General features: G+C 50.3%; 15 protein-coding genes across 15 annotated transcripts; 7 read left to right on the top strand and 8 right to left on the bottom strand.

Moving 5' to 3' along the window:
- Positions 1 to 228: 228 nt before the first annotated feature.
- Positions 229 to 863, bottom strand: CC77DRAFT_1058364 (hypothetical protein; the record flags this gene model as incomplete). Its single annotated transcript, XM_018528125.1, has 3 exons — positions 229 to 269; positions 323 to 590; positions 663 to 863. The coding sequence occupies 3 exons, from the start codon at positions 861 to 863 to the stop codon at positions 229 to 231; spliced, it is 510 nt and encodes a 169-aa protein (XP_018389286.1).
- A 1648-nt stretch (positions 864 to 2511) lies between these two features.
- On the top strand, positions 2512 to 4370 carry CC77DRAFT_1084310 (hypothetical protein; the record flags this gene model as incomplete). Its single annotated transcript, XM_018529399.1, has 4 exons — positions 2512 to 2999; positions 3071 to 3578; positions 3618 to 3956; positions 4004 to 4370. The coding sequence occupies 4 exons, from the start codon at positions 2512 to 2514 to the stop codon at positions 4130 to 4132; spliced, it is 1464 nt and encodes a 487-aa protein (XP_018389287.1). The 3' UTR covers positions 4133 to 4370.
- Positions 4371 to 5713: 1343 nt separating this feature from the next.
- Positions 5714 to 6853, top strand: CC77DRAFT_929452 (cel1 protein precursor; the record flags this gene model as incomplete). The annotated part of the gene is made up of 6 exons (XM_018534104.1): positions 5714 to 5817; positions 5866 to 5953; positions 6002 to 6185; positions 6236 to 6409; positions 6463 to 6670; positions 6730 to 6853. 6 exons carry the CDS (start codon positions 5714 to 5716, stop codon positions 6851 to 6853), a joined length of 882 nt encoding a protein of 293 aa, XP_018389288.1.
- Positions 6854 to 6922: 69 nt separating this feature from the next.
- Positions 6923 to 8277, bottom strand: CC77DRAFT_632411 (NAD(P)-binding protein). The gene is made up of 3 exons (XM_018532534.1): positions 8014 to 8277; positions 7536 to 7958; positions 6923 to 7480 (listed from the first exon to the last, which is right to left on the bottom strand). The coding sequence occupies exons 1-3, from the start codon at positions 8078 to 8080 to the stop codon at positions 7122 to 7124; spliced, it is 849 nt and encodes a 282-aa protein (XP_018389289.1). The 5' UTR covers positions 8081 to 8277; the 3' UTR covers positions 6923 to 7121.
- An 895-nt stretch (positions 8278 to 9172) lies between these two features.
- On the top strand, positions 9173 to 10468 carry CC77DRAFT_929132 (hypothetical protein; the record flags this gene model as incomplete). The annotated part of the gene is made up of 5 exons (XM_018534091.1): positions 9173 to 9328; positions 9382 to 9486; positions 9541 to 9718; positions 9772 to 9973; positions 10027 to 10468. 5 exons carry the CDS (start codon positions 9173 to 9175, stop codon positions 10466 to 10468), a joined length of 1083 nt encoding a protein of 360 aa, XP_018389290.1.
- Positions 10469 to 11294: 826 nt separating this feature from the next.
- On the top strand, positions 11295 to 12635 carry CC77DRAFT_1058370 (PLP-dependent transferase; the record flags this gene model as incomplete). Its single annotated transcript, XM_018528126.1, has 1 exon — positions 11295 to 12635. The coding sequence occupies one exon, from the start codon at positions 11295 to 11297 to the stop codon at positions 12633 to 12635; it is 1341 nt and encodes a 446-aa protein (XP_018389291.1).
- Positions 12636 to 13092: 457 nt separating this feature from the next.
- Positions 13093 to 14052, top strand: CC77DRAFT_928686 (NAD(P)-binding protein; the record flags this gene model as incomplete). The annotated part of the gene is made up of 2 exons (XM_018534072.1): positions 13093 to 13350; positions 13402 to 14052. 2 exons carry the CDS (start codon positions 13093 to 13095, stop codon positions 14050 to 14052), a joined length of 909 nt encoding a protein of 302 aa, XP_018389292.1.
- Positions 14053 to 14125: 73 nt separating this feature from the next.
- CC77DRAFT_633057 (NAD(P)-binding protein) lies at positions 14126 to 14902 on the bottom strand. Its single transcript, XM_018532538.1, has 2 exons — positions 14642 to 14902; positions 14126 to 14578 (listed from the first exon to the last, which is right to left on the bottom strand). The coding sequence occupies exons 1-2, from the start codon at positions 14763 to 14765 to the stop codon at positions 14199 to 14201; spliced, it is 504 nt and encodes a 167-aa protein (XP_018389293.1). The 5' UTR covers positions 14766 to 14902; the 3' UTR covers positions 14126 to 14198.
- A 35-nt stretch (positions 14903 to 14937) lies between these two features.
- CC77DRAFT_956671 (hypothetical protein) lies at positions 14938 to 17418 on the bottom strand. The gene is made up of 4 exons (XM_018535515.1): positions 17136 to 17418; positions 16238 to 17073; positions 15054 to 16186; positions 14938 to 15000 (listed from the first exon to the last, which is right to left on the bottom strand). Exons 1-4 carry the CDS (start codon positions 17262 to 17264, stop codon positions 14957 to 14959), a joined length of 2142 nt encoding a protein of 713 aa, XP_018389294.1. The 5' UTR covers positions 17265 to 17418; the 3' UTR covers positions 14938 to 14956.
- A 198-nt stretch (positions 17419 to 17616) lies between these two features.
- CC77DRAFT_634037 (hypothetical protein) lies at positions 17617 to 17936 on the bottom strand. The gene has a single exon (XM_018532543.1). The coding sequence runs from the start codon at positions 17874 to 17876 to the stop codon at positions 17676 to 17678; it is 201 nt and encodes a 66-aa protein (XP_018389295.1). The 5' UTR covers positions 17877 to 17936; the 3' UTR covers positions 17617 to 17675.
- Positions 17937 to 18039: 103 nt separating this feature from the next.
- On the bottom strand, positions 18040 to 18904 carry CC77DRAFT_1006091 (NAD(P)-binding protein; the record flags this gene model as incomplete). Its single annotated transcript, XM_018523388.1, has 2 exons — positions 18040 to 18569; positions 18619 to 18904. 2 exons carry the CDS (start codon positions 18902 to 18904, stop codon positions 18040 to 18042), a joined length of 816 nt encoding a protein of 271 aa, XP_018389296.1.
- Positions 18905 to 19224: 320 nt separating this feature from the next.
- CC77DRAFT_634164 (hypothetical protein) lies at positions 19225 to 20905 on the bottom strand. Its single transcript, XM_018532546.1, has 5 exons — positions 20678 to 20905; positions 20562 to 20621; positions 20223 to 20507; positions 19936 to 20168; positions 19225 to 19887 (listed from the first exon to the last, which is right to left on the bottom strand). The coding sequence occupies exons 1-5, from the start codon at positions 20811 to 20813 to the stop codon at positions 19546 to 19548; spliced, it is 1056 nt and encodes a 351-aa protein (XP_018389297.1). The 5' UTR covers positions 20814 to 20905; the 3' UTR covers positions 19225 to 19545.
- Positions 20677 to 21455, bottom strand: CC77DRAFT_1092048 (hypothetical protein). Its single transcript, XM_018529615.1, has 3 exons — positions 21405 to 21455; positions 21264 to 21326; positions 20677 to 21207 (listed from the first exon to the last, which is right to left on the bottom strand). Exons 1-3 carry the CDS (start codon positions 21414 to 21416, stop codon positions 20998 to 21000), a joined length of 285 nt encoding a protein of 94 aa, XP_018389298.1. The 5' UTR covers positions 21417 to 21455; the 3' UTR covers positions 20677 to 20997.
- A 528-nt stretch (positions 21456 to 21983) lies between these two features.
- Positions 21984 to 23444, top strand: CC77DRAFT_1058375 (hypothetical protein; the record flags this gene model as incomplete). The annotated part of the gene is made up of 3 exons (XM_018528127.1): positions 21984 to 22283; positions 22335 to 22543; positions 22592 to 23444. The coding sequence occupies 3 exons, from the start codon at positions 21984 to 21986 to the stop codon at positions 23442 to 23444; spliced, it is 1362 nt and encodes a 453-aa protein (XP_018389299.1).
- A 483-nt stretch (positions 23445 to 23927) lies between these two features.
- On the top strand, positions 23928 to 25512 carry CC77DRAFT_956677 (leucine aminopeptidase 2). Its single transcript, XM_018535516.1, has 2 exons — positions 23928 to 24189; positions 24264 to 25512. Exons 1-2 carry the CDS (start codon positions 23998 to 24000, stop codon positions 25239 to 25241), a joined length of 1170 nt encoding a protein of 389 aa, XP_018389300.1. The 5' UTR covers positions 23928 to 23997; the 3' UTR covers positions 25242 to 25512.
- Positions 25513 to 25961: the final 449 nt, after the last annotated feature.

The following is a 25961-nucleotide window of genomic DNA, read 5'->3' on the forward strand; positions in this document are numbered from 1 at the left end:
TCATGCTTGTACATGCCATGCTTCACGTTGTGTGTCCAGACCAGACCGATCCCGCGCGGCCAACCCGAGCCATGATGCATAACCATTCCCTATTCATTAATGCCCAGTATCCCAAACTCCTGTTCAATGCTTGTAATCCGTATGTAAAAGTGGTGGCTATCGTGCCAAAGAGGGGTATCGTCGAAGAAAGTCGGAAATACAGCGATGTGTATGCGCGGAGTGACCCAGTCACTTCCTTTGAGGAGCGAATCGTACTCTAAACTCATTGTCTGGTATGCAGATCAGCAAAGGAAACGTGCCGGACCGTGTCTGGACGCCTTACCTTGGTGTTTCGACTTGTACAGCCAGTCGACAATCACGTCACTCTCGGTGACAGCCTGAGAGTTGAAGCTCTTTTTGACAGCCATGCCGAGCTGGTCCTTGTGAACACGTCGTTTTCCCTTCGGTCGGGCCATGGTCGGAGACATTCGTCCAATGCCCTGGTTCAGTACGACGTGGCTGAGCGGGTTCTTGAAGCTGGAAGGGCAGTCGAGGCGATAGGCTCTTCGGTAGCCTTGGAGGACGGACGGGTCTTGCGACGACCATTTGATCTATTGCAGAGGTGATGTGTCAGCGACCGCGAATGTATGTGTGCAGGTAGTGAGGACAAGGGCGCGACGAACGTTTCCTGACGAGCTGAGATCGGTAGAAGTCTGGCCGCTGTGGGTAGAAGCATTGTCTACTTCTTTCAGAGCACTGCCATTTGCGACATTCGGCCCACCGTTACGACGGCCGCCCCGCGCGTTGGAGCCCTGGAGGTTCTGCAGTTTGTCCTTGAGTGAGGTGTGCGCCTCGTCGTGAGCATGAGTACGTTTTGGGGGCATGGTGGTGGACCAATGGCGTGTTGCGACGACAAGTGAAATGTGTTGGCGGTTGCTCTGAAGCTTGTCAGGGTCCCTTAGGGTTTCGCGAAGATGAGCCTACGGTGGTCGTGTACTGATCGCCAGCGAGATGGAGAGCAAAATGACGGGCAAGGCCCAAGCGCGCAATGACGTTGGCGCGCTTCTCGGTCAGGGTCCTCCTTTCCCTTCCCCTGCATTAGGCCAAGCTACTACGAGCTCCTTCCAATCTCGACGTGTTATCTATCACACGATGTGCCGTTTACTAGAGTGTCTGCGCTTCCGACTGTTTTGGCGATACACCTAGGTGCCATCTCCTACTTCACGCTGTGTCGCGTATGTCGCGTGCCGCGGCTTCCCCACTATCCCGGTCGCTCGCGTAGTGCATCCCCAAATGGCAGCGCCAGGCACTTGTCAATACACGGAGACTTGCAGCCTTGCAGACAGAGCTCGACGGTGTACATGGCCGGAAAATACCCCCTAGGCTTGACCATGACACAGGACCGTGCAGTTCTAGTGCTGAGGTGTGAAGTTGACTCGGGAGAGACGCGCTATGGTAGGTAGGGCACTCCATCCATCTCAGCACATGGCAGTACATCAGGGGACAGAGAGACGGTATGCATCAATTTTCGGGATGCGCATTCCGATATGACATTCGTCGACCTCGTAAGCGCGGGGTACCAAGAGCCAGGAACTGGAACCACGATAAGCGAAAGGCCACGGAGCGAGAGAAATTTGCCGGCGTCGTTGTGAGTGGTTGTCAGAGTATAGACAAAGAGCAGTCGTCAACTTGAGTCGGTGAGACCTCGGAAGCCGGACACCCGCGTCTTGCGATTAGCTCACTTCGATGCCCAGCAGGTACCAATGCGTAGGCATCAAATCCGGCCAGCCGTGATCTCGAGGAAGGAGCTGCAGCACGGGAAAGCTAGCGCCAGAGCTTAACCGTGGCGGCGGCAGGTACGCGATACGTGCGTGCCTATTACATACTGAACGACACGATGAGAGCCTCACATCAGATGCTACAGGACGTGATCAATGCCAGATTCGACTATGGCGATTGACCAAGCCTGCGATAGTTCCTAGTCTAATCACAGAACAGAAGACGGGTCATCCACCTCCACATGGTGATTCTGAATGCCTAGTAACATGCCATCAGCGCCATACACGAGGGCCGTACTGATGTTCCTGGTGGGACAAACTTTACTTCATGCTTGTCAGCAAACTTCACTATCGATACATGTGACAGCGTCCATTGCTCTCTCACTCGAGGCAGCACGAAAGGTGCCGCCTTATCACCGCCTCTGTACTCTCACTTATAGCCTATATAAGCAAGTCCTATGAGGTTTGCTACCGTCTCTTCTTCCATCTCCCTCCCATTGCTTTCTCTGCTCCATTTACTCAAGTACGCCTTACTTACTCACGACTTCTCACGACCTTGAATCACTATCTCACGGTGAGACTCCGACCCTCATTCCCTCACATTCATTGTAGACTCACACTGTATTGCAGTCCAGATAATTCCAGATCATCACAGACTCACAAGTCGCCTTGGTTTGGAGTGGTCCAGTAATCTCGAGGTACAATGTCTGACCGCGATCCAGTCCTCCACGGTCCGTACTCTCCACAGTACATGATGAACCCTACGGCCAACAACTTCGCTCCAACCCGTCCTCAGCAAAACGGTACGGCCAGCCAGGTGAGCAGCCCTTCCTCGTCATACCTGGAGGCACGGGTTCTCAATTTGGAGGAGGGACATGCAAGCTTGCTCGAGGATGTCAATGGTCTCCGAGAACTGTACCACGGCCTCTCCTTCTCCGTCGACAAGCCAAAGAAAGGCGGTTGGCCAGTACATGTTGGCCCGTTTCAAGAAGTGGACGCAAAGACATCACACCAGGATGCTGTACGACTCCGGGCAGAGTTGGAAAGCCTCAAAGACGAGGTACACGCATCTGTGAAGGGCAGCGCTGACGTGCAAAAGGCGAATGATATTGCCTCCTCCAAGACGAATGGCAGTACGCCTCCCCATCTCAGAGCTGCTAGTGTGACCAGTGGCGGTACAGTCAAGAGTTCGCTGCCTCCACATTTGCGTGGCAAGAAAGCCGAACCCAGCAATGACGGCAGGTGAGTCTACCGCCTACAAGCGTGAAAATACTTGATACATTGTGCTTTATTCGAAACTGACCGTGATGCAGTACTAAAGAACAGGTCGTGGCCCGCAATTCTAAGAACCATGTCACTAGCAACGTTCAGACTGATGTAGCAGTCAAGCAGATTCCTATGCCAGCGCCAACTCCGCCTGTCTCACCAAAGACTGTTGGTCAGGATCAAGCATTGTCTCTCGAACGCATTTCCTTGAACCGAGCTTGGAAGCCCTACCATCTTACAACTCTGGACGCTTTTTCAGGTCCAATTCTTCCAGGCGACACTACCGTCACATTCCATCCTGACTTCCTTGCCAACATCCTTGGCGGATCTTCTTGGTCACCGGGCCTACGCTTCGTCAAAGGCAAGGGTCCATGTATCCTCAAGAACCGCACGTACTACCAGCTAGACCCGCAGAACGAACCATACCTTCCCGAGGCGCCTGGAGACCATGGTGCAAAGCTCACTGCCTTCTTCAATAAGGCTCCAGAGGAAGAGTTTGCGGATCTACTTGATGACGACTCAAACTCATACGAGAACGTACCCATGTTTGTTCTGGTCGGCAAGCGTTACATGTACTATGGAAACTATTCCTAGACACGATGGTCTGATAAGTTGGACTACGACACCATGACAGCTAGAGTACCTCAGCACGTCAAGAACTACTGGGCTGAGGAGCTCACGTCGACAACGCGCGAAGAGTGGGTTACCGAAGAGCTCAAAAAGCATTTCTTTCGCAAGCCCGAGTACGAAGGCCGTCTTTCTGCTGCCCTAGACCACGAAACCACTATCGATTCTCATGCAGAGATCGCACTAACCGAGAAGATGACCAAAGACGTGCGCAAGTACGTGGAACAACTTCGCGAGTGGGAGCGTGAGGCCAATATGAAGACCGCCATGATCAAAAAGCAGTCTATTCTCAAGGCTTTCGATGCGGTAAGTGGCATGGAGTTGCAAACAACATGGAAGCTAATCAAATACAGTCTGATATGGATGAAGAACCTGCACTTCGCCTCTGGTGGGAATACCTTGAGTGTGTCGACTGGAGGAAGGACTTCTACGATCTCCTTGTTACACTTCAAGGGCGCAACCCTGGAAGCTATTTACAGTAGTCTGGCTTGCGTATGCTCGACTGGATAAAGAGTTTGCTGTTCATGGAGAACGTACACCAGGTTGGATTTTGCGATTTGCGATGGGTATAAGTTTGGGGTCGTTGAACTCGTCTATCTCTGCGACACCGCAAGCGGCACACATGGCGGATCTATCAGTCTCTGCCGAGGAAAATGGGTGGGTCTGCATGGCACCTGATTCAAGATCTTATGTCCTTCGCCACTCTGCTTTTTGCTTTCCATCATTTGGTTACCGAACTATTTCAGAACCACCACTATGGCGTTTGGGGAACCAGGTAGTGCATAAAAGTCATTTCCTATCATGTTGTCTCTTCGCATGGTACTCTCCTCCAGCCAGGTTGCCATTTGAGTAAGTCCGGCAACAACCAAATTGTTTCCAACTTACCAGAAGCCTTAATTAAGCTTTGAGCGCCACTCCGTCTCCGAGAGATGCTTTCGGACCTGGAACTCGGATCGGTCTTCATTTATCGACTCTCTGCTCAACGTAGGATGGCACCCCACGCATACCAGTGCTTATCCGACGATGGGCATCATTGCATGGCGCTATTGAACACTATACCGTCTTGTCAGACGACCAGGTTAAGTGACAGCCTGCCCGATACCTCGGTCGCACGATCTTACCTACCTCCACCGGTGACGAGGACATCAGCTACCGAAGCATTGTATGTTCTGAATATATTCGGTTCACCGTTCAGTCTTCCTCGCTCAGACAAGCCATCGCACCCTGGAATGACATGGGATGTTCCCACAGCCAAGCTTTCCAACCAGGTTTCCATCTCGCTCAGCATGGTCTGCAAATCTGCACGTGCAATGAATACTGTCGCAACGCGCATAAGCGATTTTACAACTCTTCGGTAAACGGCCTCCGAATCGGTACTTCTTACAAGTTTGTGCGTAATCAATCTTGCCTATGTTTTACAGGAACAGTAGTTCGTTAATGTCGATCACCAGCTTTGTCTTGAGTCAAATCCCAGACAACCATGCGACTCAAGCCCTGGACTTCACCTAGGCGGTCTCCACAGTCAACCAAGCATCGAGCATCTCTGATTCAAGACTTTTTCAAATTATAGATGACCCACACCCTCATATACCAAGCATCGAAGTCATGGGCACAAGCTACCGATGTTCCCGCGAATTTTGACCTCCGGCTATTAACATCCCTGCGAACTTCATCTATATACACCCACAACGGCTGCTTTCTCCGTCGGACTACCCAAAAAGCCTCACTCGTCTCCCAGCATCATTGGTCGACCAAAAAGATTAATTGTTCTTCCCCAGATCTAGCCCGGTAACACGAGCTTCTCCCTAGACCGAGGCGCCATGCGGCTGTGGCAAACCGAGCATGCGGCCTAGCAGTAGACATCAATCTATGGCACATGTGGAGATTTGCTTCCGCGACATGACTGAATACCCGGTCTTGTCACGCGGTACACGCTAGTATAGCTTGCAGGGGCAGACGAAGTGTATATGAGATGATGCACTCTCGGTCTGTACGACTTCTGGTCTTCTCACACAGCCAAACAAAATATCCTTCATCTCTCCTCAGTAATATCGAAAGGCAATATGAAGTTCTTTACAGTCTTCACAGGAGCTGCTTCGCTGATAGCGACCGCAACCGCACATGGTGGAGTTGATCAGTATATTGTCGGAGATACAACATATGAAGGGTAACGATCTTATCATGTCTGTTTATTGCGTACTCTAACAAGTTCAAGATGGTCGCCCTACAACTCGGCTGCGGGTCAAAAGACAATTCAGCGACAGTACTCAAGTTACGACCCTATGTACATCAAAGATCTTTCTGTAAGACTTTGCACCAAGGTGGACCAAGCAGAAGCTAACACTCCATAGACAGTCAACATCCGTTGCAACAACAAGGGCACGCTCGGTACAGGCGTGTCAGGTACCATTGCCGCTGGCGCAAAGTTGAAGACACACTGGAAGCAATGGACTCATAGGCCGACTTCACTTCTCGTATACATGGCGAAATGTCCAGGATCTTGTGACAGCTTTGATGGAGCAGGCAAGGTCTGGTGTACGTGTCAGCTCTCCCTTGGATGTAAAACGTTGCTCACGTAACTACAGTCAAGATATTCGAGCAAGGTCTTATATCCGGCACTGAGAACGCAGGAATCTGGGCGGGTGATGCCATCCTTGACACTCTATATGCCACGGTCACCATTCCAGCCACACTCGCAGCGGGTAACTACCTGATCCGACATGAGCTCATCGCCGTCCATCAGGCGAACAATCCACAGTGTAAGCTTCTTATTCGATGCACTTGCATCACAACATCAGCTGACACCCGCTAGTCTATCCTGAATGCGCTCAGTTCACCGTGACAGGTTCTGGCACAGCCTCCCCTCCGTCATCTGCGCTCGTGTCTTTCCCTGGTGCATACACCGGAACAGAACCCGGAATCGCTTTCAACATCGACTCTCCCGAAGCTATGAAGGCAACCACATACCCTATTCCAGGCCCCGCTGTCTGGGATGGTACGGGGAATGCTCCTGCTCCAGCGTCTTCTGCTGCACCAACAGCTCAACCAGCAACCCCTACTACTTTGATAACTAGTACAGCTGCTGCACCGACTGCATCGGCTGCCCCTATATGCGAAGTAGCAAAGTATGCGCAGTGTGGCGGTATGACGTACAGTGGATGCACGAACTGTGCGAGTGGATCAACATGCAAGGCGAACGGTGACTACTACAGTCAGTGTGTTTAGGCCTGACAGCTCGTATGATGAATTCCCGTTATTACTAGCATAAGTTGCAGCGCGCTTGCATTATTTAGATACCAGGACGCCTAATCGGAAGCGGGATGATAGGTAGCGTCTTGGCAGGGGCTTGTCGTTCTTCCAAATCCACGGGTTTGCCACCGTTACTCATGTCACCACGCTGTTGTCCCAGCTGCGGGTGTGCCCGCTGTCCATTTTAATACATTCAAATTTGCTTTCGAATTCATCAACTTCCTAACTACCTAGAGCCATAACCTTTGCGAGTACGGCGTCGTCACTCGGTCCATCTCCTTTGATGGTTGCATACGCTGGCGCGAGCACGGATTTCTCGATTTCTGTGTATTTACCATCGCAGACAAAGATGAGATCCCCGCGGCGAGACTTGTCCGCCATCAAATATGCGGCAGCCCGGGCAACCACTGCGGTAGACTGGCAGTTCTCTGAGACAGCATCTAGAAGGCCCTTCAAATTGGGCAAGACTTGAGTTGCTGTCCATGAAGGGGCGAGTGTGTTGACACGGATAGGCAGACCAGCAGCTTCCACCAAAAGGGCGAAACTCCTACCGAAGCCTAGAACACCCGCTTTAGCCGTCGCTGAGTCGCGTTGTCAGTTAAAGATCTACATATGATCGGCGAACCTGTTACTCACAATAATCAACTGCTCGGACGGGATGCAAGCCGGTGCTGGACCCCATGATGACAATAGATCCACCCTCGGCCTGGTCCTTCATGTAATGAGTAGCAAGCGTAACGGTCTTGACCACGCTGTCCAGGTTGATATCTAGAGTGTCCTCATTTGGTTCCTTTGGATCGCCGTTTTCGTCGATGTCAAGAGCCAGATAGTTCGCCCTTGGTCCAATGCCGGCATTGGCGAATACAAAGTCAACTCGACCATGCTTTTCTTTCGCGGATTTGAAAAGTTTCGTAAGATCGTTCCAGCGCCTGACATCGATTTGGACGAAGTGACAATCAGCCACAGACGCCGGTGGTGCTTGAATATCGCCAACGACAACTAGTGCGCCTAGAGAGACCAATAGCTCAGCTGTGGCGAGGCCGATGCCTGATGACCCACCTACGACGATGTCAGTACTTTGGTTCTCGAAGCTTATTTGACGGGGTCGTAATACCGGTCACGACGGCAACTTTGCCCTGGAAGCCTGTTAGGTCAGAGTCTTGGATCTGGAAGGATGTCATGGCGAAATTAGGTATGATGAAAGTAGACGAATGGAAGTTCAAACGAAAACCAGAAAGGGAGAGGGTAATATGCAGACATATCGGGCCCCCTGCACATCAGAGCGTATCGGCTCAAGCTCATGCAAGAGTGCACTGATTTGGAACAGTCAACGACTGAATGTGAGGCTGCCGGGATTCTAGGCCTAGAAACATCACCTCAAACAAGATCTGGGAAGCCTCCGGAGATTTACAGGGAAGACAACAAACCCGGAAAGGTCTTTCAGACGGGGCCCGTTTTTTTATCGCAGGGAAGGATGCGGCTCGTGGTAAGCGAGCCGCGGCCCAGGAGCCATAAAATCGGTGTCAAGCCAAGCGTCTTTGCCTGCCCAGCAATTAGTCAGAGGCTGCACTTCAACGGCAGCAGACCAGCCCGAACAATTGTCCAACTTTTCCCGGCGTCTTGGCTGAGAACGAACGTATCCTACTCACGTAATCTGTGTAAGGCCGATGCTGGAACAAAGCTCAGGGTTGTAGAAGCTGCAAGACCCACTTTAACTGGCAACGGCCCGACAGGAAAAGAAAATCACGCGACCCATGTATCGTGTACGTACATAGAGCATGGTAAGGGGTCAACCACGCTTCAACGGCTTTTCTGTCTTTGAAGCCAATCGCAGGATAGCACAAGAAGGCTCCTTCCATGCAAGCAGCTCCTGTCACGTCGCGGCCCGTGATGGACCATGCGTGAAGAAAGCTAGACTTCCGCACAGCAGGGTCTCGAAGAGAATGTCGGACCATCCGGCATTGATAGACCAAACACTACCACGTTGGTAGGTTCCGCGGCTAAGTGACACATTAGATCCCATCCAGACGAAGCTCCTTCCGTCTAGCGCCCGCGGCCTAACATTTCGACACGAGGCCCTGTTCGCACGGCTCACAGTTCAGGACATGAATCGACCGAAAAGCGGCAACCTCCTATGGCACAACATGGTAGAGATGAAACGTCCAATATATGTCGTCCGGCGAGCTGCCCCAAGCTGCCCCAGGATCTCTTGTTCTTCACCTGCTTGCTTCGTTTCGAGTCTTTAATCTGTTTATCATTATTGCGTGGGGAGTATGACGACTGTCGAGGTAGCTAGAGATGGAGTGGCATTGTTGTATTGCGCGATCATATTGCTCGTGTTGAGTTGGGTCGTTTTCTCCATGCGAGTCGGAGTTCGGGTATGGAGAAAAGCGTGGGGTATGGATGACTACCTTATGTTTGTTGGAGTTGTAAGAATTGGACACCACCAGTATGTGATACGCAGGCTGATAGCTTATTACAGATTCTATTCTCAGTCACGGCCTCTCTTTGCATAGTCTGCTGTTTCTATGGCTCCGGGCAGTTTGCACGGGAGCTGCCACCCGTAACAATATCCAAGGGGACAAAGGTAGATACATCCTTTACACAAAGTTCTACTGGGACCCAAACTGACGTCTACCAGCTCTTCTATATCGCGGAGTATTTCTATGCTGTCAGCGCCATGTTCGTTAAGATCAGTGTTGCAGTGGCGCTTCTCCGTATCGCCGCCAATCGTCAATTCTTCACATGGGGTCTGCGGGCTCTTATTGGGGCTACTATCGTTGCAGCTCTTGTTTTCTGTATAGGTATCGCAAATATCTGTGGGTCAACTTGCTCTATATGGGGTACATACCGTTGCTAACGACCCGACTAGGTCATCCTATCAACACTCTCTGGGGCGAGTCAAACGGCACCTGCAATCTGCAGCTCAACACGAACGTCAGTCTGTTCTATTCAGCCATCGAAATTGCAGCAGACTTCAGTCTCTCAATCATGCCTGCGATCCTGCTTTGGAATGTTCAGATGAAGGGGGCTGTCAAGGCTTCAGTGGCTGTGATGCTAGCGCTCGCTTCTTTGTAGGGCATCCACCACCCCTCACACTACGTGGCCAACAACTAACTTGACTCAGTGCATCGTGCGCCACCATCGTGCGTCTCAAGTACCTCACGCTTTACAGTGACCCTGGCGAGTTCATGTACAGTACGGGCAAAATCGGCTTCTGGTCTCTGACCGAAGTAGGCATCGGCCTCATCGCCGGCTCACTGCCTCCTCTTCGCCCTCTCCTCTCCCTTCGCATCAGGGTATCCGCAGGCTCTAATACACCTGCCGCATCCAGTGGAAGAGCATACCAATCGGGGACGAATGGCAGGCAGCCCACCTTGCGCTCGCGTGGGATAGCTATGGACACATTCCAGACTTTGGGTGACAATGATGACGCTGATCATAGCGACGGCGACTCGCAGAAGAACATTATCAAGGAGACTAAATTCACTGTAACATCAACAATTGCCGGAGGCCATGGAAACCCTGGGTCAATGTCTTGGGACCGTAAGGAGGGAAGCCATGTCTGAGACTATGTGCCTACAATCAGAGGAAAACCGAGCGAAGTCGAAGAACCAAAGGCTTTGAACAGTTTAACGAACATGCGCCACCCAATGTTCTCTATATTCTGAACGTAATCGTGGAAGGCTCCCATCATGCTGTATTCTCCGTAGACCTACAGTCCATTGACGTTCTAGGAGGCTGCGGAGAAGTACTGCACTACCCGAGAATAGGCCGAAGAAGGCAGTTTAAGCTCATCGTTTATCTCCCGATATACCCCATGCTTGTAAGATAGTCATAGACGTTGAAGCTACCGTCCAATCAGTATACTTCGGTTCAGTTGCTTGTAAGGTGGTCTGTTGGGCCGCCGAGTCAAGAGCGGCATACGAGTAGTCATAGTTGAAACAAAATCTGCCCAAGCAACAGCTGCTGGTCATTCTACAGAGATCGGGCGCGTGGGGCGTGTAGACAATCTGTTACTGGGCAAAACATACACACAGTCTTGGCGATAAATTCTCTTGAATTGCCCAAAGGGGTTAGCAGGCATGTTATAGTTGAGTTGTTGACTACCGTGAATTGTCGCGAAGGTCACATGAACGCGTGTAAGGCGTCTATTTTCGGAGATAAACGACGAGCGGTGCGTACTAGCTACGTCAGGCCGTTTCAAGCCGAACCCCTCCGCATTATACTCCACGGCGCTCGAGCGTAGCACTACCATCACAACGATACATAATGAAGACAACTACCTTTCTTAGAGCCGGCGTGCCAGCTTCCCGCAGCCTTGCATCCTCTTTCCCACGACCCGTCCGAACGAATCTACGAACGTTTACTACTACACGACGAGCGTCCTCCGACATGGATACAGCGGCATTCGGCGAACAACACATTGCAAAGGGCATTGGCCGCCTCACAAAGCATGTCTTCGAAGATGGCAAGGGTACCTTCATCACCACGGATAAGGGCGTTAAGCTGCTGGACATGACTGCTGGCATCGGTGTCGTGAACCTTGGCCATTGTCACCCCAAGGTTAGTGCCGCTGCAGCGGCACAATGCAACAAGATTACCCACGCCCAAGTCAACATTGGCTTCAGCTCCGCACAGATCGCTCTTCTCAAAGAGCTAATTCCAATCCTCCCGCACGAATCACTCGATACCGTCTTCTTCTGGAATTCGGGTGCTGAGGCGGTTGAAGCCGCCGTTAAATTGGCTCGCGCCGCGACGAAGAAGCCCAACATCATCGTCATGCAAGGCTCCTACCATGGCCGCACAAACGCCACTGCATCGATGACGAGATCAAAGACTATCTATGGTGAGGGTCATGGCCCGCTGATGGGCGGCGTCTTCGCGTCTGCGTTCCCATACTACAGCCAGTTTGGCCTCCCACCAGACACACCAAAGGACCAGCTCGTGAGCCAGGCACTGCTTCAGTTGAGGCTTACTCTGCAGCAGCAAACGTCTCCGGCAGACACCGCTGCTGTAATCCTGGAGCCTGTTCTGGGTGAGGGAGGCTACGTCCCAGCCCCTCCAGAGTTCCTACATGGTGTCAGGCAAATATGCGACGAGCACAATGTCCTTTTCATCGCCGACGAAGTCCAATCTGGTATGGGTCGTACAGGACACCAGTGGTTTGTCCAAGAGTCGGGCGTACGGCCAGACATTCTTGTCTTCGCAAAGGGCATTGCCAATGGGTTCCCTCTATCTGGTATCGCCAGCAGCAAGAAGCTCATGGATCTCCAGAAACCCGGATCGATGGGTGGAACATATGCGGGCAACGCAGTCGCATGCGCCGCCGCGACAGCAACGATCAAAGCCTTCCACGAGGAAAAGATTCTAGATAACGTCGCTGCACGCTCCAAGCAAATATTCTCATTCCTCAATGATCTTAAGTCTTCTGGGACTAAGGCCGGCAATTTGATCGAAGATGTTCGCGGATCAGGTCTCATGGTCGGTGTGCAGTTCGCGAACCCGGAGCTACAACGCGACTCGTCAAACACCGCCGCGCGTAATGGTCAGAGTCAGCCGCAGATAGCACCCAAGATTGTACAGGAGTGTGTCAAGCGAGACATGCTTCTTCTCAGTACCTCCGTGTTCGACGTACTGAGATTCATCCCACCACTCACAATCAGCGAGGAGGAATTGAGCCAGGCTTGCAACATCTTCAAGGAGTCTCTAGAGGCTGTTGCGAAGGAGATGTAACTTTCATTGGCTAAGTAACGCGATACATGTCATTTCGGAATATTAGGAACTGTAAAGTTAGCATATACATATACCCTTTTTTGCGCTCTAATGCGCTACTTGTCAACGAGCATCCGCATGGTTACCTTATGTTGTTAGCTTAGATAATGTGATGGAGCTGTGACCGGGAGGATCGCTCTGTCATGCCGCCTCGCGTTCGTTGTTCGGAAGGCCGAGCACCAATCAGCGTCATTTATGTCAGCCACTGCCAAAAGCGGACGAACAATGTGCCGGCTCGCGCGCTCGCTGCGTGCAACACCATGCGAACTTGCAATGCTTTGATAATGCCTTAACATTATACGTCACATAATTGGCCCTTATAAGACATGCAGAAGTTACCCAATTTCCAATATCGACAACAGTCAAAGTCACGCTTTCTTCGCCTCAACCTCATCATATAATACTTTATCAACCGTCCATGGCTCTCAGAACAGTTCTTGTCACGGGTGCAACTGGCAAGCAAGGTGGCTCGGTCGTAGATGCCTTACTAAAAGCGAACGCACCCTATGAGATCCTAGCCCTTACGCGGGATGCTCAATCTTCATCATCCAAGAAGCTTCAGCAAAAGTCTCCGAACATCAAGCTAGTCACTGGAAACCTTGATGCAGTCGATGAGATATTCGAGACAGCCAGAAAATCGACGCAGGCCCCAATCTGGGGGGTCTACAGCGTTCAGGTGAGCGCGCTTCAAAGATTGACCATTGGGCTTTGCTAAATAGTCCCACAGGCCCTCGGCAAGAACGAAGAGAAACAAGGCAAAGACCTTGTGGATGCTTCCATCAAGAATGGTGTATCCCACTTCATCTTCTCCTCTGCGGACCGTGGAGGTGCAAACTCGGACACAGATCCGACAGTAGTCCCACACTTCATCACGAAGCACAACATCGAGCAGCACCTCTTCTTTAAGGCCAAGAAAAGTGGCATGACGTACACGGTCCTGCGTCCTGTAGCTTTCTTCGAAAACTTGACACCGAATTTCTTTGGCAAGGTCTTCACCACGAGTTGGGCGATCAAGATGCCTAGGGAAAAGAAGTTGCAATTAATTGGCACCAGTGACATTGGGTTCTTCGCCGCTCAAGCGTTTCTCAAAAATGACGATCCGGTATATAAGGACAAGAGCATATCGCTAGCAAGCGAGGCATTGTCTTTTCAGCAATTCAAAGAAACGTTCGAGAAGAAGACGGGAGAGAAGCTTCCGATGACTTATCGATTTGTTGCCGGCGCGTTGTGCTGGATGTCAAAAGAGCTTGGATATATGTTCAATTGGTTCCGTGACGTGGGATTTGGCGCAGATGTTGAGGGATGCAAGAAGGTGAATCCGGGGATGAAGGATTTTGCGACTTGGCTTGAGACGGAAAGCGCGTGGAAGAAGGGCTGAGAGGGGCCAGCTGATGAGAGGAAGTGAAAACTGGATTGCGCAGCGACTTGTAATCATAGACTTCCGTGAGCAATCTACATCATCGGGCATTTCCAAACTTCGGAGCAGAGCGAAGAACATACTGTATAATCGATCTTCCATCCGGTTCAAAGTCTTGACGCCTCTCGTCCAGCTGCCCTTAATCCTTCCTCTCCATCAACAAGTACACACCATCCTTCTCCTCCCCTTCCGCCATTCCCACCAATCGCCGCCTTAAAGTTAGCTTGCGCATACTCCAGAACCTCTGCATCGAAGCTCCCAGGCTGCAGCCATACGGCGGGAATGCCTGCCTCTTTCGCCTCTTTGAGCAACTGCCTTGTAACGGCAGGTGGCGTGATGACCGATAGAGAATAATCTGATGCTGGTGGATCTTGGAGAGCGAGTGGTGAAGGCACAGTGGTATGAGCACGGTTTAATATCGTGACAGTCGGGCTCTTTGGGTTTAGTGGCGTCGCAGGGAGAGAGTGCTGGAGATACCACGCGAAGACTATAACATATCATCAGATATGGTGTACGGAAGGTACGACTGGAAGAACCGATGTTACCATACTTTTGTGCCCGTATTTATATGGATCGGAAGAAGCGCCGGCTACTGCGAAGCGTGGGCTTGAGAAAAAGAGTTTTAGTGCTGCCTCCATCTCCGCGTCGCGCTTTTGGCCTCGTGTTGTTGGCATGTGAAGCTCTTATCTTTCAATAGTGTTTGTTATTTCGCAGTGGTTTTGAGGGCTGGTTTGTAATAGTGCAGCATGCCTAGGCGTTTTATCGATAACGTCCTAAGTAACCGAGGCACGCGTCATGTCGTCATCCGCACGCGATCCCCGGTGTCGTGCCTTTGCTTTCCAGAATCATCATCAACATGGGTAGGCTAAGTATATCGTCCATGAATTTGTTGAGACTTTTCTCTCATTCGTACGAGCTGTCCTAGAAAATCAAGTATCTATGCGCAAACTAACATACTCCAGCTGCGAAATGATGCGATAGCTCCAAGGAAATGCGTGGGAGCTCTACACTTAATAGGGACTCCTGGGCCGAGTCGTTCCTTTGCTCTTCTGACACCCTCTTCTCATCTCCTTGACAATCTGCGTGCTTCACCTCTTTTGGAACTCTGGTCTCTCCAGGAGCTCGGAGTATTGGATGCTGCCGGCCAGAGATGTCGATTACAGCCAGAAGATCGCCTTTTCGTGTTCGCGGATAGTCGTCGCATGCGCCCTCCCACTGCCCAGCGCCAATGGCCTCATGTGCAAGCCGCTGGAGCTGCAACGTATCGCTTGTAACCCATTCGATACTGGCAAACGGGCTTTTGTACCTTTGCACACGCGCAGTAACGGTTGGTAGGCAAGCCGAGATGAGCATTATAAGGCTACCAAGGGAGAATATCAAGATAAGGCCGAGCACATTGAAGGAAGTATAGGAATCGCTCCGAATCTTCTGGTTGCTACAGATTGCTCGCGCTTCGGGAGACGTAGGCGGTGAGTGGAATGATTGAGCCTCTGGTACGACTGGACCAGTCGCTTGATCAACTATCGCCCGTTGTAGATCGGCCATGGTGAACTTGAACCAATGTTCAAGTTCAAGTTCCCACTGATTATCAGGTAGGCCATCTTGTCCGAATTGAGACACGTAGTCACTTGCTAGGAGAGATCCGCCTCTTAAGACCATGCTGATTTCAGTGAAACCTCCAGCCATGTTTTGGATGGCACTTAGAGACCAGAGAAATCGATCGATGTCTTTGGATTGTGAGAACACTGTTGCAGGAGCTGATCTTGCTGCTTCGAATATACCCATCAATGGCGTGCAGCTTTCATTGTGGTTTAAAGAAGGGTTACAAAATTGGTACTGCTGTACGCACGCTAGCGCTTTCACCGGCAGATTACTTTGGTAGTAGGTGATATTCCCGTAACTCGTGGAACGGCTGAAGGGACCCTCTTCGGCGGCAAACCACGGATCGACGACAGGCGTCGAGTAAACGATATCGTTCGTCTCAAGGAAGAAGACGCTTACATCAGCATCAGAGACTGAAAGTTCAGGGATAGGTTGCCATGAGTCATGGGATTGAAGGTTGTCTTCAACGCGTACGTCATAACGTGTGGTTAAACTTGACCAAGGTGTTAGTGACGAGACATGTCTTTCCATTAGCTATACTCACGAGATACCGTACTCACTGCGAGCTGTTCTTGGTCCTCCCTCCCCAAAACGCACAACATCGAACTGCCTAGTACACCCGGATTGGTCCTCTCCACATATCACCGGATCGTTTCCGTACAGAAACTGGACATTCCGTGGTCTCGCTGATGTGTTCCACTTCATATAACCTTCGTCTTTTATCGGAGCACATTCGTTCACAGTTCGATAGAGAAATCTTGAGGATGGCTGCGAATTGATACCTAGGTCGCGGTGACTATCCAAGAATCCGGAATCCAGACGGAGGGCAGATGCCGGCGAACGACATATCCTATCATTTCCTGGGAAAGGACAGGTATTGCCCTTTGTGATCGTTATCGGAAGGGTATCCCGGACAAAAGTGCGACAGTTCTCTGCCGACCTGGACTTCCCATAGCAACTTGCTTCATAGTTGGCGCTCGATCTGATTCGACTAGCAAGATATGATTGTGACGAGCGGATGTTTTGTGTTGTGAAAAGCGACCCGTTTAGCGTAGCGCATTTATCGCCTACGACAAGAACCTCACTGCCTCTCGATGTAGCAACTCGCGAAGAAAACACTCCAGCGGTAGTGAAGGCGCAGAAAGTTGCTAAGCTCATGACTAGTGGCAGCGAGACAGATTTGAGCATGGCCAATGGCACAACTCCGCGCCAGGTCCAAGACATCCTTGACAGCCTCCATAGCGCTGCTGTGCTTGTGTCTGAGTTTCGAAGTATCGCTTGTTGTTGGTGGTACAATGCACTCTGGGGTGCCTTCCTACTCATCTTTTGGTGGATAGAAAACGAAACGATTGCCCAGAAACATGTTCCAGTAAAGGTCACCTGAATTTAGTGAACCAAGTTAGCACATGTAAGAACATGGCTCATACAAGGAATTTACTTACGAAAAGCGCGAGGAAAGCAATAAGCAAGCCGCCATTTTGCAGGGTGGTTGTGAGTGTGAGTCCGGCAACAGAGCCATGAGACCAATTCGTCCAGATTCCAAGATACACCGACTCATGCTCAGACTCCATGGCAACGATCTTGACGTGTTTTCTAGGGGCACTAACGGCTTTCTATATGATGGCTAATGAAACCGAAATTTCTCTGGGGCTGGACCTGAGGCGTTTCATATATCCATGTAGAATGCACGTACAAACAAGATTGTCATATTGATAGATAAAGAAGCATACCGTAGAACCCAAGAAAGGAAGGGCCGAAGGTGACGAGGCGCAGCATAGTGTGATTTTCCAATGAGCCTATCACGACAATCCGTGACGGCGGAAACGATAGACTTATGCATTTAGGTGGTGGGGGCGGAAAAGACCACGAGATACCTAAGAAGGTAAGTCAACACACAAGGCTGAGTGGCGAAAGTATTGCAATTACACTCGTGTCGAGCTACAGTGTTACGCGATGCAATATCTATATCGGATGCAATTCTGTTATGCGGCAGAAGGCTCTACATCCATCACAGAAGTTGTTGAAGAGGAATTTGAAGAACTTTGGAAGAGCAATAATCGAAAGTAATTGCGAGGCGGGTCAGCCTTATCATAATATGCAGTGTAATGCACGATCTTTCGAGCTATGCCCCAATAGATTGCTACTGGTAGAGTCAAGTATACATTGGAGGATGAACTTAACATAGTCAGGTATCAGTAAAATAGCTGCAGAGTAAGGACATTGGCATAGCAGACTTGGGCTGCTTGGATCACAAATCAACAGTGCGAGACGGACATGAGTAGATATTATTAGACACCACTAAGGTTGTGTGACCTGCGGTGGCCAATCATGTTGTAGGTGTCAGATCTACCAAGACTGCACGCCATCCTTGTTAATGACTTTTCCGCTATCATCGTCTCTCTGTCCTTCGACAACATCCTTGATAAAGCCACCACCGATGCTTGGATCGCCAGCACCCCATCTTTTCATCATTTCCGGCCCCGCACCCCCCAGTCCTGTAGCCAAAAACCCGGGGCTGATACCGAATACCTTGACACCATCCACGCCAAGAGTTTTCGCCCAGTGCAGCATCAGCATATTCAGAGCAGTCTTGCTAGAGCGATATGCTGTTTGAGCCATGGATGGTGGCTTAGGCCAGCCCTTTGGCGGTGGCGTGTTGAGGAGCTTGGAGTCAAAACTGCCGGAGCAATTCTCTAAAGAGGACAGACCGGAGGTAATGAAGATAAGCCTAGAATTAGAGGAGGCGATCAAGAGGGGCGCAAAGACATGTGTTATCACATGGGTGGAGGTTGTGTTAAGAGAGTAGGCTTTATTCCAAGCTGCGCGGATGCCCTTGGGGCTAGGATCTTCGCGCATGATGCCGTCGAATGATCCACCTACCATGAATCAGATTATCATATCGACGGAGAAAAGGAAGACATTTACCGGCATTATTGACCAAAGTATCAAGCCTTCCATACTTGCTCTCGACCTCTCTAAACGCTTTCTCAATAGATGCATCGTCTTCAATGTCGATCTGTATCGGTACGACCTCCGATTCGGACTCCAAGACCTCGGCTTTGAGCTTGGAGATTGAATTTTCCGCCTTCTCGAGGGAGCGACTACCCATTAGGATGGTGTGCGGTTGTGGCGAAGCATACAAAGCCTTGACGCTTTCGTAGCCGATGCCAGTATTGCCACCGGTGATAAGAACAATTCGTGGGTCGGTCATTTTGGTCGAGAGGCTGCAAGCTTGTGTAATGAGTTCTGAAGGTGTCACCTGAGCAAGCTTCGTAGAGAGTATATCATTATAACCCCGAGGTCTTATCGTGCTGTTGACGATTTTCCCCACCCGGAGCTAAGTCCCCCGCATTACCGACGACCATAGCAGATAACAACAACACATTGCTCTGAGAGTTGTGTAGTACTTGAAGAACTATTGTTATTAAGGAGATCAACATGTTTCCGTAACTTACCTCATACATGAAAAGGTGTTCGTGCCAGTGCCGGGCACCGACGTCAATAGAATGGCGATCTCTGACCCTGGATCTAGCCTACTACTGGTACGCCCCTACAGATTTGCTCCCAGGGCTCGAGGTTATACCACGGTCATCAGGGGACCGGCATTGGGGACCACCCAGATACGAGGAAACCTGAATACATTGATCTTATGTTCTACATGGTCCGTGATTGGAAATACCAGCTTCAAAAGGAACTCTGAAACTATCATACCTATAGGATGGTCTACATTACAAGCACATAACCAGCGGCCAGATGAAGAAAAGGACAAGTAACGAGGAATTGCACAACAAAAAAAGACCAAGAGAGATGCTACCGCTTGTACCGCACGTTATTGAATTCGGTTCGATCCTATCAGCGACTCGAATCGTTATTGAAGTTGCTGATGAACACTACCAGCACTGCGCAGTACGCTGCACTTGCAGCAAAGAGTTCGTGGCGTTTGGCTTTGGTCAAAAGGCTCATAGCAGCCGAAAACAGCAATGTGAACACCACCAAGAGGCCGACGGCGTCAAAGGTGGAGTTGCGGTCTCCTACAGAGGTCAACTTGTACATGGCGACGACTGGAAGTACAAGTAGTATGAAGATTATGAGCGTAATAAATAAACCGACGAGTTTCTCAATACGAGACTGTGAATAGTAGTGCACATGCTCGTCGTTGGTCTTCTCACGAAGCTCTTTGGTTGCGAAGATCCTCTATGTATTGTTTAGTGTAAATCTTGAAGTGGATGCGAAAGATCATACCTGGACGATGCGACAATGCACTCTCTGGATGCACGACTCGATGAAGCCATCAAAACCAGACCATTCGCGACCATGTCGGAGTGAAACGAGGTCTTCTTTGCGCTTTATGAACTGCTCTTCTAGTTCGTAGCTGAGCGGTTTCTTGTTCCAAAACCATGTGCGAAAGCTGCGATAATCGCGCTTCGACGGTCGTTGGAAAGCGTTGAGTTCTCTGGCTTTGAGAAGTACTTCATCTAATCAAAGAGTCAGCTAAACGCTGCGAAATCGCGAAAGGATCAACTACCGACCGTAGCTAATGAGCTTGCTCCTTATGTTGTCCAGTATGCATGCACGCGGGCTCACTACACCTTTCTCCTTTGCGTACTTGAGGTCATCTTTACGGGAGCGCAGCCGGTTCTCCCCCTCGTTCTCGAGATCTATCTCTTCAAGGTCTTCTTCCAGACAGCGTAACTCGTCTTGCAAGTCAAGTATGACACGAGCGTGAAGATAGCTGAAGCCACGGTAAATGGACCAGCTTGACTCACTCGACTGGAAGGCTGCTTGTAGGGGGTAGCCTGTCGAATAATCCTGCACTGATAAGAACGTTAGTGATATGCCATAAGGCTGATTCGATGGGCGAATCTCACAAGGTATGGTCTTAGTTGTGTTAATCTCTTTATCTATCTGAGCACGAGATAGTTTTGGGCCTGGAAGATTGTTTCAGTACGACTCAGGAGGCATTGCTAGGGGGCGGAGCACGAACGGGGTATGTCCTTATTCACTAGCGTGACTGCACGACTGCCGATATCGATGTCGATGTCGATGACAGCATCTCCAGAGCCTTGCGAGCTATTTGACCCACGTTTCTCGACGTCGGCGAATGGAGCGGAGGATTGCATGTTGTAGAGAAAACCATGAGATCTGTTATCAGATTGAAAAGATGCTTTACGAAAGAAGTGGAAAAGTAAAGGCTTCTTAAGACAAAGCAGTCGTCACATAAGGCTGAGATACGACAGGTGGTGGCTATGCCGTGAAGGTTGTTGATTGATTAGCGCAAGGCTAGCTTTCCGGTGGAGATGAGTTTCAAGCGGCCTTCAGTTCTGTTTCGGGGAACCGGGCGCCATCTTCGTGCAACGAGCCCTCAGAGTTGCTAAGCTGGTAAACCCATCGAAGACCATTGTCGTGCGCAGTAGAAATTGTGAACGTTCTGAAGCTAGTTCGTGTACTACCATCTTCCAGAGATTCTATGACTTTCATTTTGACTTTATCCCCAACCTTGAAACCTGCTACGCGCTTTAGAGGGCCGGTCAGTTTGTCTCTGATCCTAGGAGCGTATCGCTTGAACTCACCTCAGCGGCGTTCGCGTCTCGTGCCACGTTGGCTTTCTTTCGCTCACCTTCGGGTATAGTCGCCTATAGAAATGACAGAGCTCCGGTCAGCGTGAACCTAATAAAAGGTCGCACGTGAAAATGGGGTCCGTGTGACATTACCTGAGAGGACATGGCAGGCAACCAATGCCCGCTTTCAAAAGATTGATCGCCTTGAGTACAGGTCCTCTAGACCAGAAATATTAAGGTGTCAAGGCAGCAAGGCAGACCTGTGCGCAGCAGTGATTCTTATAGTCATAGCCTCGCGAGAGGGCCATAGTGTAGCCAGTCCTACAGGCAATCAAAGTACCCCATGAGCGATCGGACCGGCCCTCATTTGGAGTTTGAGCCTCATATCCCCCGTTCGTCCAATGAAAGATTGAGCACGGCTTTGTAAGGTAGGACCGGTTCGCGCTATGGTTGGCGGATAAAGTGGTGGCGTTGGAGGACGATAGCGGGGTTGTATCGAGATCCCGCAAGCCAATAGATACCAAGGCGGACCCGTAGGCAAACTAGGCGAACAGGTGTTCTCGCGACTGATGAACGTGACGAACAAGGTATTGGGCTGAGTAGTGAGTACACAGCCGCTTGAGGTCCTTCATGATGGCTGTGTTACCGCGACGAACGACGCGATAGGGTTACATAAGGCAAATGCTTTCTGTCGTGTTGCGCAGCGAGTTCAACCCAGGAATTCATCCCACTATGACAGCCTCACGTCATTCCACCGTACGACATGGTAATGCCACGTATGTCAATGCCGGTCAAAATTCTACACCGAAGAACCTGTCCCGTCAGAACTCCCCAATTGTGATCGAAACTACCACCTCATTGCGCCCTAGTGATGACGCAGAAGAACTGAAACGTGAAGCGGCAAGGCGAACCCTGTTCCAGAAGATATCCAATAACCAGTTCGACATACCCAACGGATACCGCAAAGTCGAAGTTCTCATACTCCGTTGGGATGAAAGCATCGATGATTTTGGAAAGGGCCACAATCAGGAGGTGAAGCTTCGATCCATGGAAGTAGAATGCCAATACTGATACAATTCCCAGGTCCAAAGATTGGAGGGCATTTTCTCCGATCTTGGCTATGGGGTCACGGTCGCAAGCATCAAAGATGACCATCCGCAAGTAGATTTCAACCTCAAGATCCTCCAGCATATACGCCAACATGACGGAGATGACAATCTGCTCATTGTGTATTACACAGGCCATGGAAGTCAGGTTCGAAATGGTCAGGTTCGAAATCTTGAGCTGTCTGCGTAAGGCATAAATCTTTTGTGTGATGATGTGATGCTAACGTTACTCAGAACAGAAGACTCGAGCGGACATGGTGACATTGCACCGGTCGCATTTTGGGGCCTAGCAGAGGAACCTTTGCGTACTCTCGCCAGAGCTGATGTGTTTTCCATCCTAGACTGTTGCTGCGCTAGCACTGCAGCAGTGAAGGGTAGAAGCATAGAGTTGAGAGCATATCAATTGTTGGCAGCATCGACGTTCGAAGGTAATACGAATGGTCCAGGAGAAAAATCGTTCACCACGGCGTTTTGTGATTCACTCGAAGAATTGATTCGAGACTCCAAGGGAGAAAGCTTCTCCGTATACCGGCTCTGGGAGACGATTAACAAAAAACGAACGTCTGATACTGCACTTATATGGAACCGCCTCCAGCGTGAAACCCGGAATATCGATCTTCACCACCTCAATTACAGCGCCCAAAGAGACGCTTCATTCCAGAGACAAAATCCTGAACGATCTTTTCTAGTGTTGAGGTTGTCTCTGATGGAGAACGACTTGAAAGATAATCAGATTGATAAACTGGCCCGGAATTTGCACACGGCTTGCAAGAAGTCAGGAATCCCTGGGCGTCAAATGGAATGGGTGAAGATGGAGCAGTCGCATCCTATAAAGTCCTTCTACAAATTGGTGAAGAGGGTGCAGCGCGATCAGAGACGTCAGAGCACTCCTGGAAAGCCGCAAGAGGAACAGCAAGAGCCACACCGAGGACAGCAAGAACAGCAGTCATTGTTCGAGTGTAGAGCGTCTAGTGGATCAAACGTCATATCCTTAGAGGCTCGAACCAAGGTAGAAAGCGTCCGGATTCCGGACAACGAATTTTTTACGGTATCCAGAAGCAATCGATTTTGTGTTTTGCGGGCCTGAGAGAAACCAATGGGCTCTATTACGAGAGCTTGGTCGTTCCGTCTAATTAGGTATTGTTATGGGCATCCACTGGCGGACGATTGCCACGGGCGTGCTCAGATTGGGACTGGCTGTAACCAAGCATAGTGAAGGCTCGGAGCATCGTCAGAGAGTTTCTCAATGGGCAAGTGTCATGTGGACGCCTGATAAACCGTGGCAGATATCAGATGCGTGAGAAAGCATTGTCAGCGTGTGTAGACCAGGCGAAAGGATTGATACCATAGACATATATTCTGTTTATCATAGAAGACATGGATCAGAATGCAATGCAGAGTCGTGTTATTTGAGAACGTGTATGGTCTTGAAGTATGTATGTGTGTGTGACGCGAGCGAAAAACAGCCTCAAGGGTTGCCGTGAAGGAACCTCGGAACAGATGACGCGTGACGTCGCGACAACACGCTAACCTGATTACGACAGCTCCACCGCTATCTCCGCATCACCGCGTCAACCACCGATAGGTCTCCAGGCTGCACCTTATCATAGCTCTCACTACCATCTTCGTTCTCAGCAAACATGAAGTCAACTACGCTATTGCTACCACTCTACACTGCAGCCTTTGCTGCTACGGTTTCACATCCCAAGGACCCCCAAGTCGTCTTGCAAGAGCCGCAGCTTACTATCGTCGAGCCGGATGAGTATCTCATCGAGCTATCACCTGGCGAGACAAGATGGGTCACCGAAGACGAGAAGTGGGAGCTGCGTAAGGTATGGAGAACCACCCAACGTCGAGAGCTATCCGCGTGATGTACGTTCAGAGGCTTGTCGCTGACATGGCCTAGCAAAACATCAACTTCTTCGACATTACGCACAACGAAGAGCTCGGTACGCTCAACCGCCAGTTCAAGACTGAGAGCGTAAAGTTCCCCGAAAAGCCCATTTACAATGAAACCATCGCTCCGCTACTCAAGAAGCTGGAAAAGAACAACATGCGCGAGCATCTCGAGACCTTTACCTCATTCCACACCCGATACTACAAGTCGAAATACGGTGCAGAGAGCTCGGCATGGCTTCTTGAGCAGGTCGACAAGACTCTCGCCGATGCAGGCGCTCTCAACGCCTCCGTGAAGGCGTTTCCCCACCCCTGGGGCCAATCCTCCATCATTGCCACAATCCCTGGCAAGAGTGATAATACGATTGTCATTGGTGCCCATCAAGACAGCATAAACCTCTTCTTCCCATCTCTCTTGGCTGCCCCAGGAGCCGACGACGACGGCAGTGGTACCGTTACCATCCTCGAAGCATTACGCGTACTGCTCAAGTCGGAGGAGATCCTCAAGGGCGAGGCAGACAACACAATTGAGTTTCACTGGTATTCTGCCGAAGAGGGAGGTCTCTTAGGATCGCAGGCCATCTTCCAGTCTTACGAGAAGGAGGCTCGCAAAGTCAAGGCTATGCTTCAGCAGGACATGACTGGTTACGTTCAGAAGACGCTCGATGCAGGCGAGCCAGAGTCTGTTGGTGTCATTACCGACTTTGTTGATCCTGGCCTCACCGAGTTCATCAAGCAGATCATCACTGTCTACTGCGGCATTCCGTATGTCCTGACCAAGTGTGGTTACGCCTGTTCCGATCATGCCAGCGCATCCAAGGCCGGCTACCCGTCAGCTTTCGTCATTGAGTCAGACTTCAAGTACAGCGACAACAAGATTCACACAACCGAGGACAAGATTGAGTTTCTAAGCTTCGACCACATGCTTCAGCATGCGCGGATGACACTTGCTCTGGCATACGAACTTGCTTTTGCAAAGTTCGAGTAGCGTCGGATAGGATGTAATGAGATCTAAGTTGTACAGTCGACTTGAATGGTTTATTGTCATTGCACGAACAGCCAACGATGTTATATTTATGAATCAACCTCATGAACGATGCTCAAGAATCATCGAGCTCTCTAAATATATGTGACATATGCATACCTTCAGCACTGTATGTTACAGGATTTGCGGAAAGGAATTATGTACTAGCACAATGCCCTATTGATAGCCGCATGTTCCTTCTATAGCTTCCGTCTCAGTCATCTCTACCCTCTACGTCATCTAAGTCGTTACCGTCAGAGCACTCGTCATCGTCGCAATATTCTAAGTGATTAAAGTTACCATGTCTCCACACAGATCTTGGGCTTCACTCTGGACACCGACACACCCCTTCTCATGCTGCAAAGCCCTGGTTTGTAGGTATCCACGTACATAATTATGGGGTGGTGGTACGTTATCCTGTGCATCATAAACCACAAGATATTCTCATCACGGTACAAACGGCGAATGCTCTGGATGACGAGTTGCTGGTGCGTGCGGCATAGCAAAAGCAGCACGATTAGCTGTTGAGCAAGACTGTCAACAAAAGCGGCATATATAATTCAATGGTAACAACCCATCCGTCTATATGCAGATGCAGTGCGAGTATAAACTCGTGTCAGGCCGTATACATGAGTAAAGCAGACTGAACAAGCGAATGTAGAGGATGCGAGGGGTCTCGAGACG

Source organism: Alternaria alternata, assembly GCF_001642055.1.
Source record: "Alternaria alternata strain SRC1lrK2f unplaced genomic scaffold CC77scaffold_4, whole genome shotgun sequence".
Lineage (NCBI taxonomy): Eukaryota > Fungi > Ascomycota > Dothideomycetes > Pleosporales > Pleosporaceae > Alternaria > Alternaria alternata.

Excerpts from the sequence above, each read along its gene's own strand:
- CC77DRAFT_632411 (XM_018532534.1), bottom strand. The coding sequence starts at position 8,080 with ATGACATCCTTCCAGATCCAAGACTCTGACCTAACAGGCTTCCAGGGC. Across the intron at positions 7,959-8,013 it reads CAAAGTTGCCGTCGTGACCG|GTGGGTCATCAGGCATCGGC; the intron begins GTATTACGACCC and ends ACATCGTCGTAG. Across the intron at positions 7,481-7,535 it reads CGTCCGAGCAGTTGATTATT|CGACGGCTAAAGCGGGTGTT; the intron begins GTGAGTAACAGG and ends AACGCGACTCAG.
- CC77DRAFT_633057 (XM_018532538.1), bottom strand. The coding sequence starts at position 14,765 with ATGCCAACAACACGAGGCCAAAAGCGCGACGCGGAGATGGAGGCAGCA. Across the intron at positions 14,579-14,641 it reads ATATAAATACGGGCACAAAA|TCTTCGCGTGGTATCTCCAG; the intron begins GTATGGTAACAT and ends GATATGTTATAG.
- CC77DRAFT_956671 (XM_018535515.1), bottom strand. The coding sequence starts at position 17,264 with ATGGAGTCTGAGCATGAGTCGGTGTATCTTGGAATCTGGACGAATTGG. Across the intron at positions 16,187-16,237 it reads CGCAGTGAGTACGGTATCTC|TTTAACCACACGTTATGACG; the intron begins GTGAGTATAGCT and ends ACCTTGGTCAAG. Across the intron at positions 15,001-15,053 it reads GCTATCGCATCATTTCGCAG|GAATGAGAGAAAAGTCTCAA; the intron begins CTGGAGTATGTT and ends GACAGCTCGTAC.
- CC77DRAFT_634037 (XM_018532543.1), bottom strand. The coding sequence starts at position 17,876 with ATGTTAAGTTCATCCTCCAATGTATACTTGACTCTACCAGTAGCAATC.
- CC77DRAFT_634164 (XM_018532546.1), bottom strand. The coding sequence starts at position 20,813 with ATGCAATCCTCCGCTCCATTCGCCGACGTCGAGAAACGTGGGTCAAAT. Across the intron at positions 20,169-20,222 it reads GAGCAAGCTCATTAGCTACG|ATGAAGTACTTCTCAAAGCC; the intron begins GTCGGTAGTTGA and ends CTCTTTGATTAG. Across the intron at positions 19,888-19,935 it reads TGCATTGTCGCATCGTCCAG|AGGATCTTCGCAACCAAAGA; the intron begins GTATGATCTTTC and ends AACAATACATAG.
- CC77DRAFT_1092048 (XM_018529615.1), bottom strand. Across the intron at positions 21,208-21,263 it reads GAGACGCGAACGCCGCTGAG|CGCGTAGCAGGTTTCAAGGT; the intron begins GTGAGTTCAAGC and ends GGCCCTCTAAAG.
- CC77DRAFT_956677 (XM_018535516.1), top strand. The coding sequence starts at position 23,998 with ATGAAGTCAACTACGCTATTGCTACCACTCTACACTGCAGCCTTTGCT. Across the intron at positions 24,190-24,263 it reads AGAAGTGGGAGCTGCGTAAG|CAAAACATCAACTTCTTCGA; the intron begins GTATGGAGAACC and ends GACATGGCCTAG.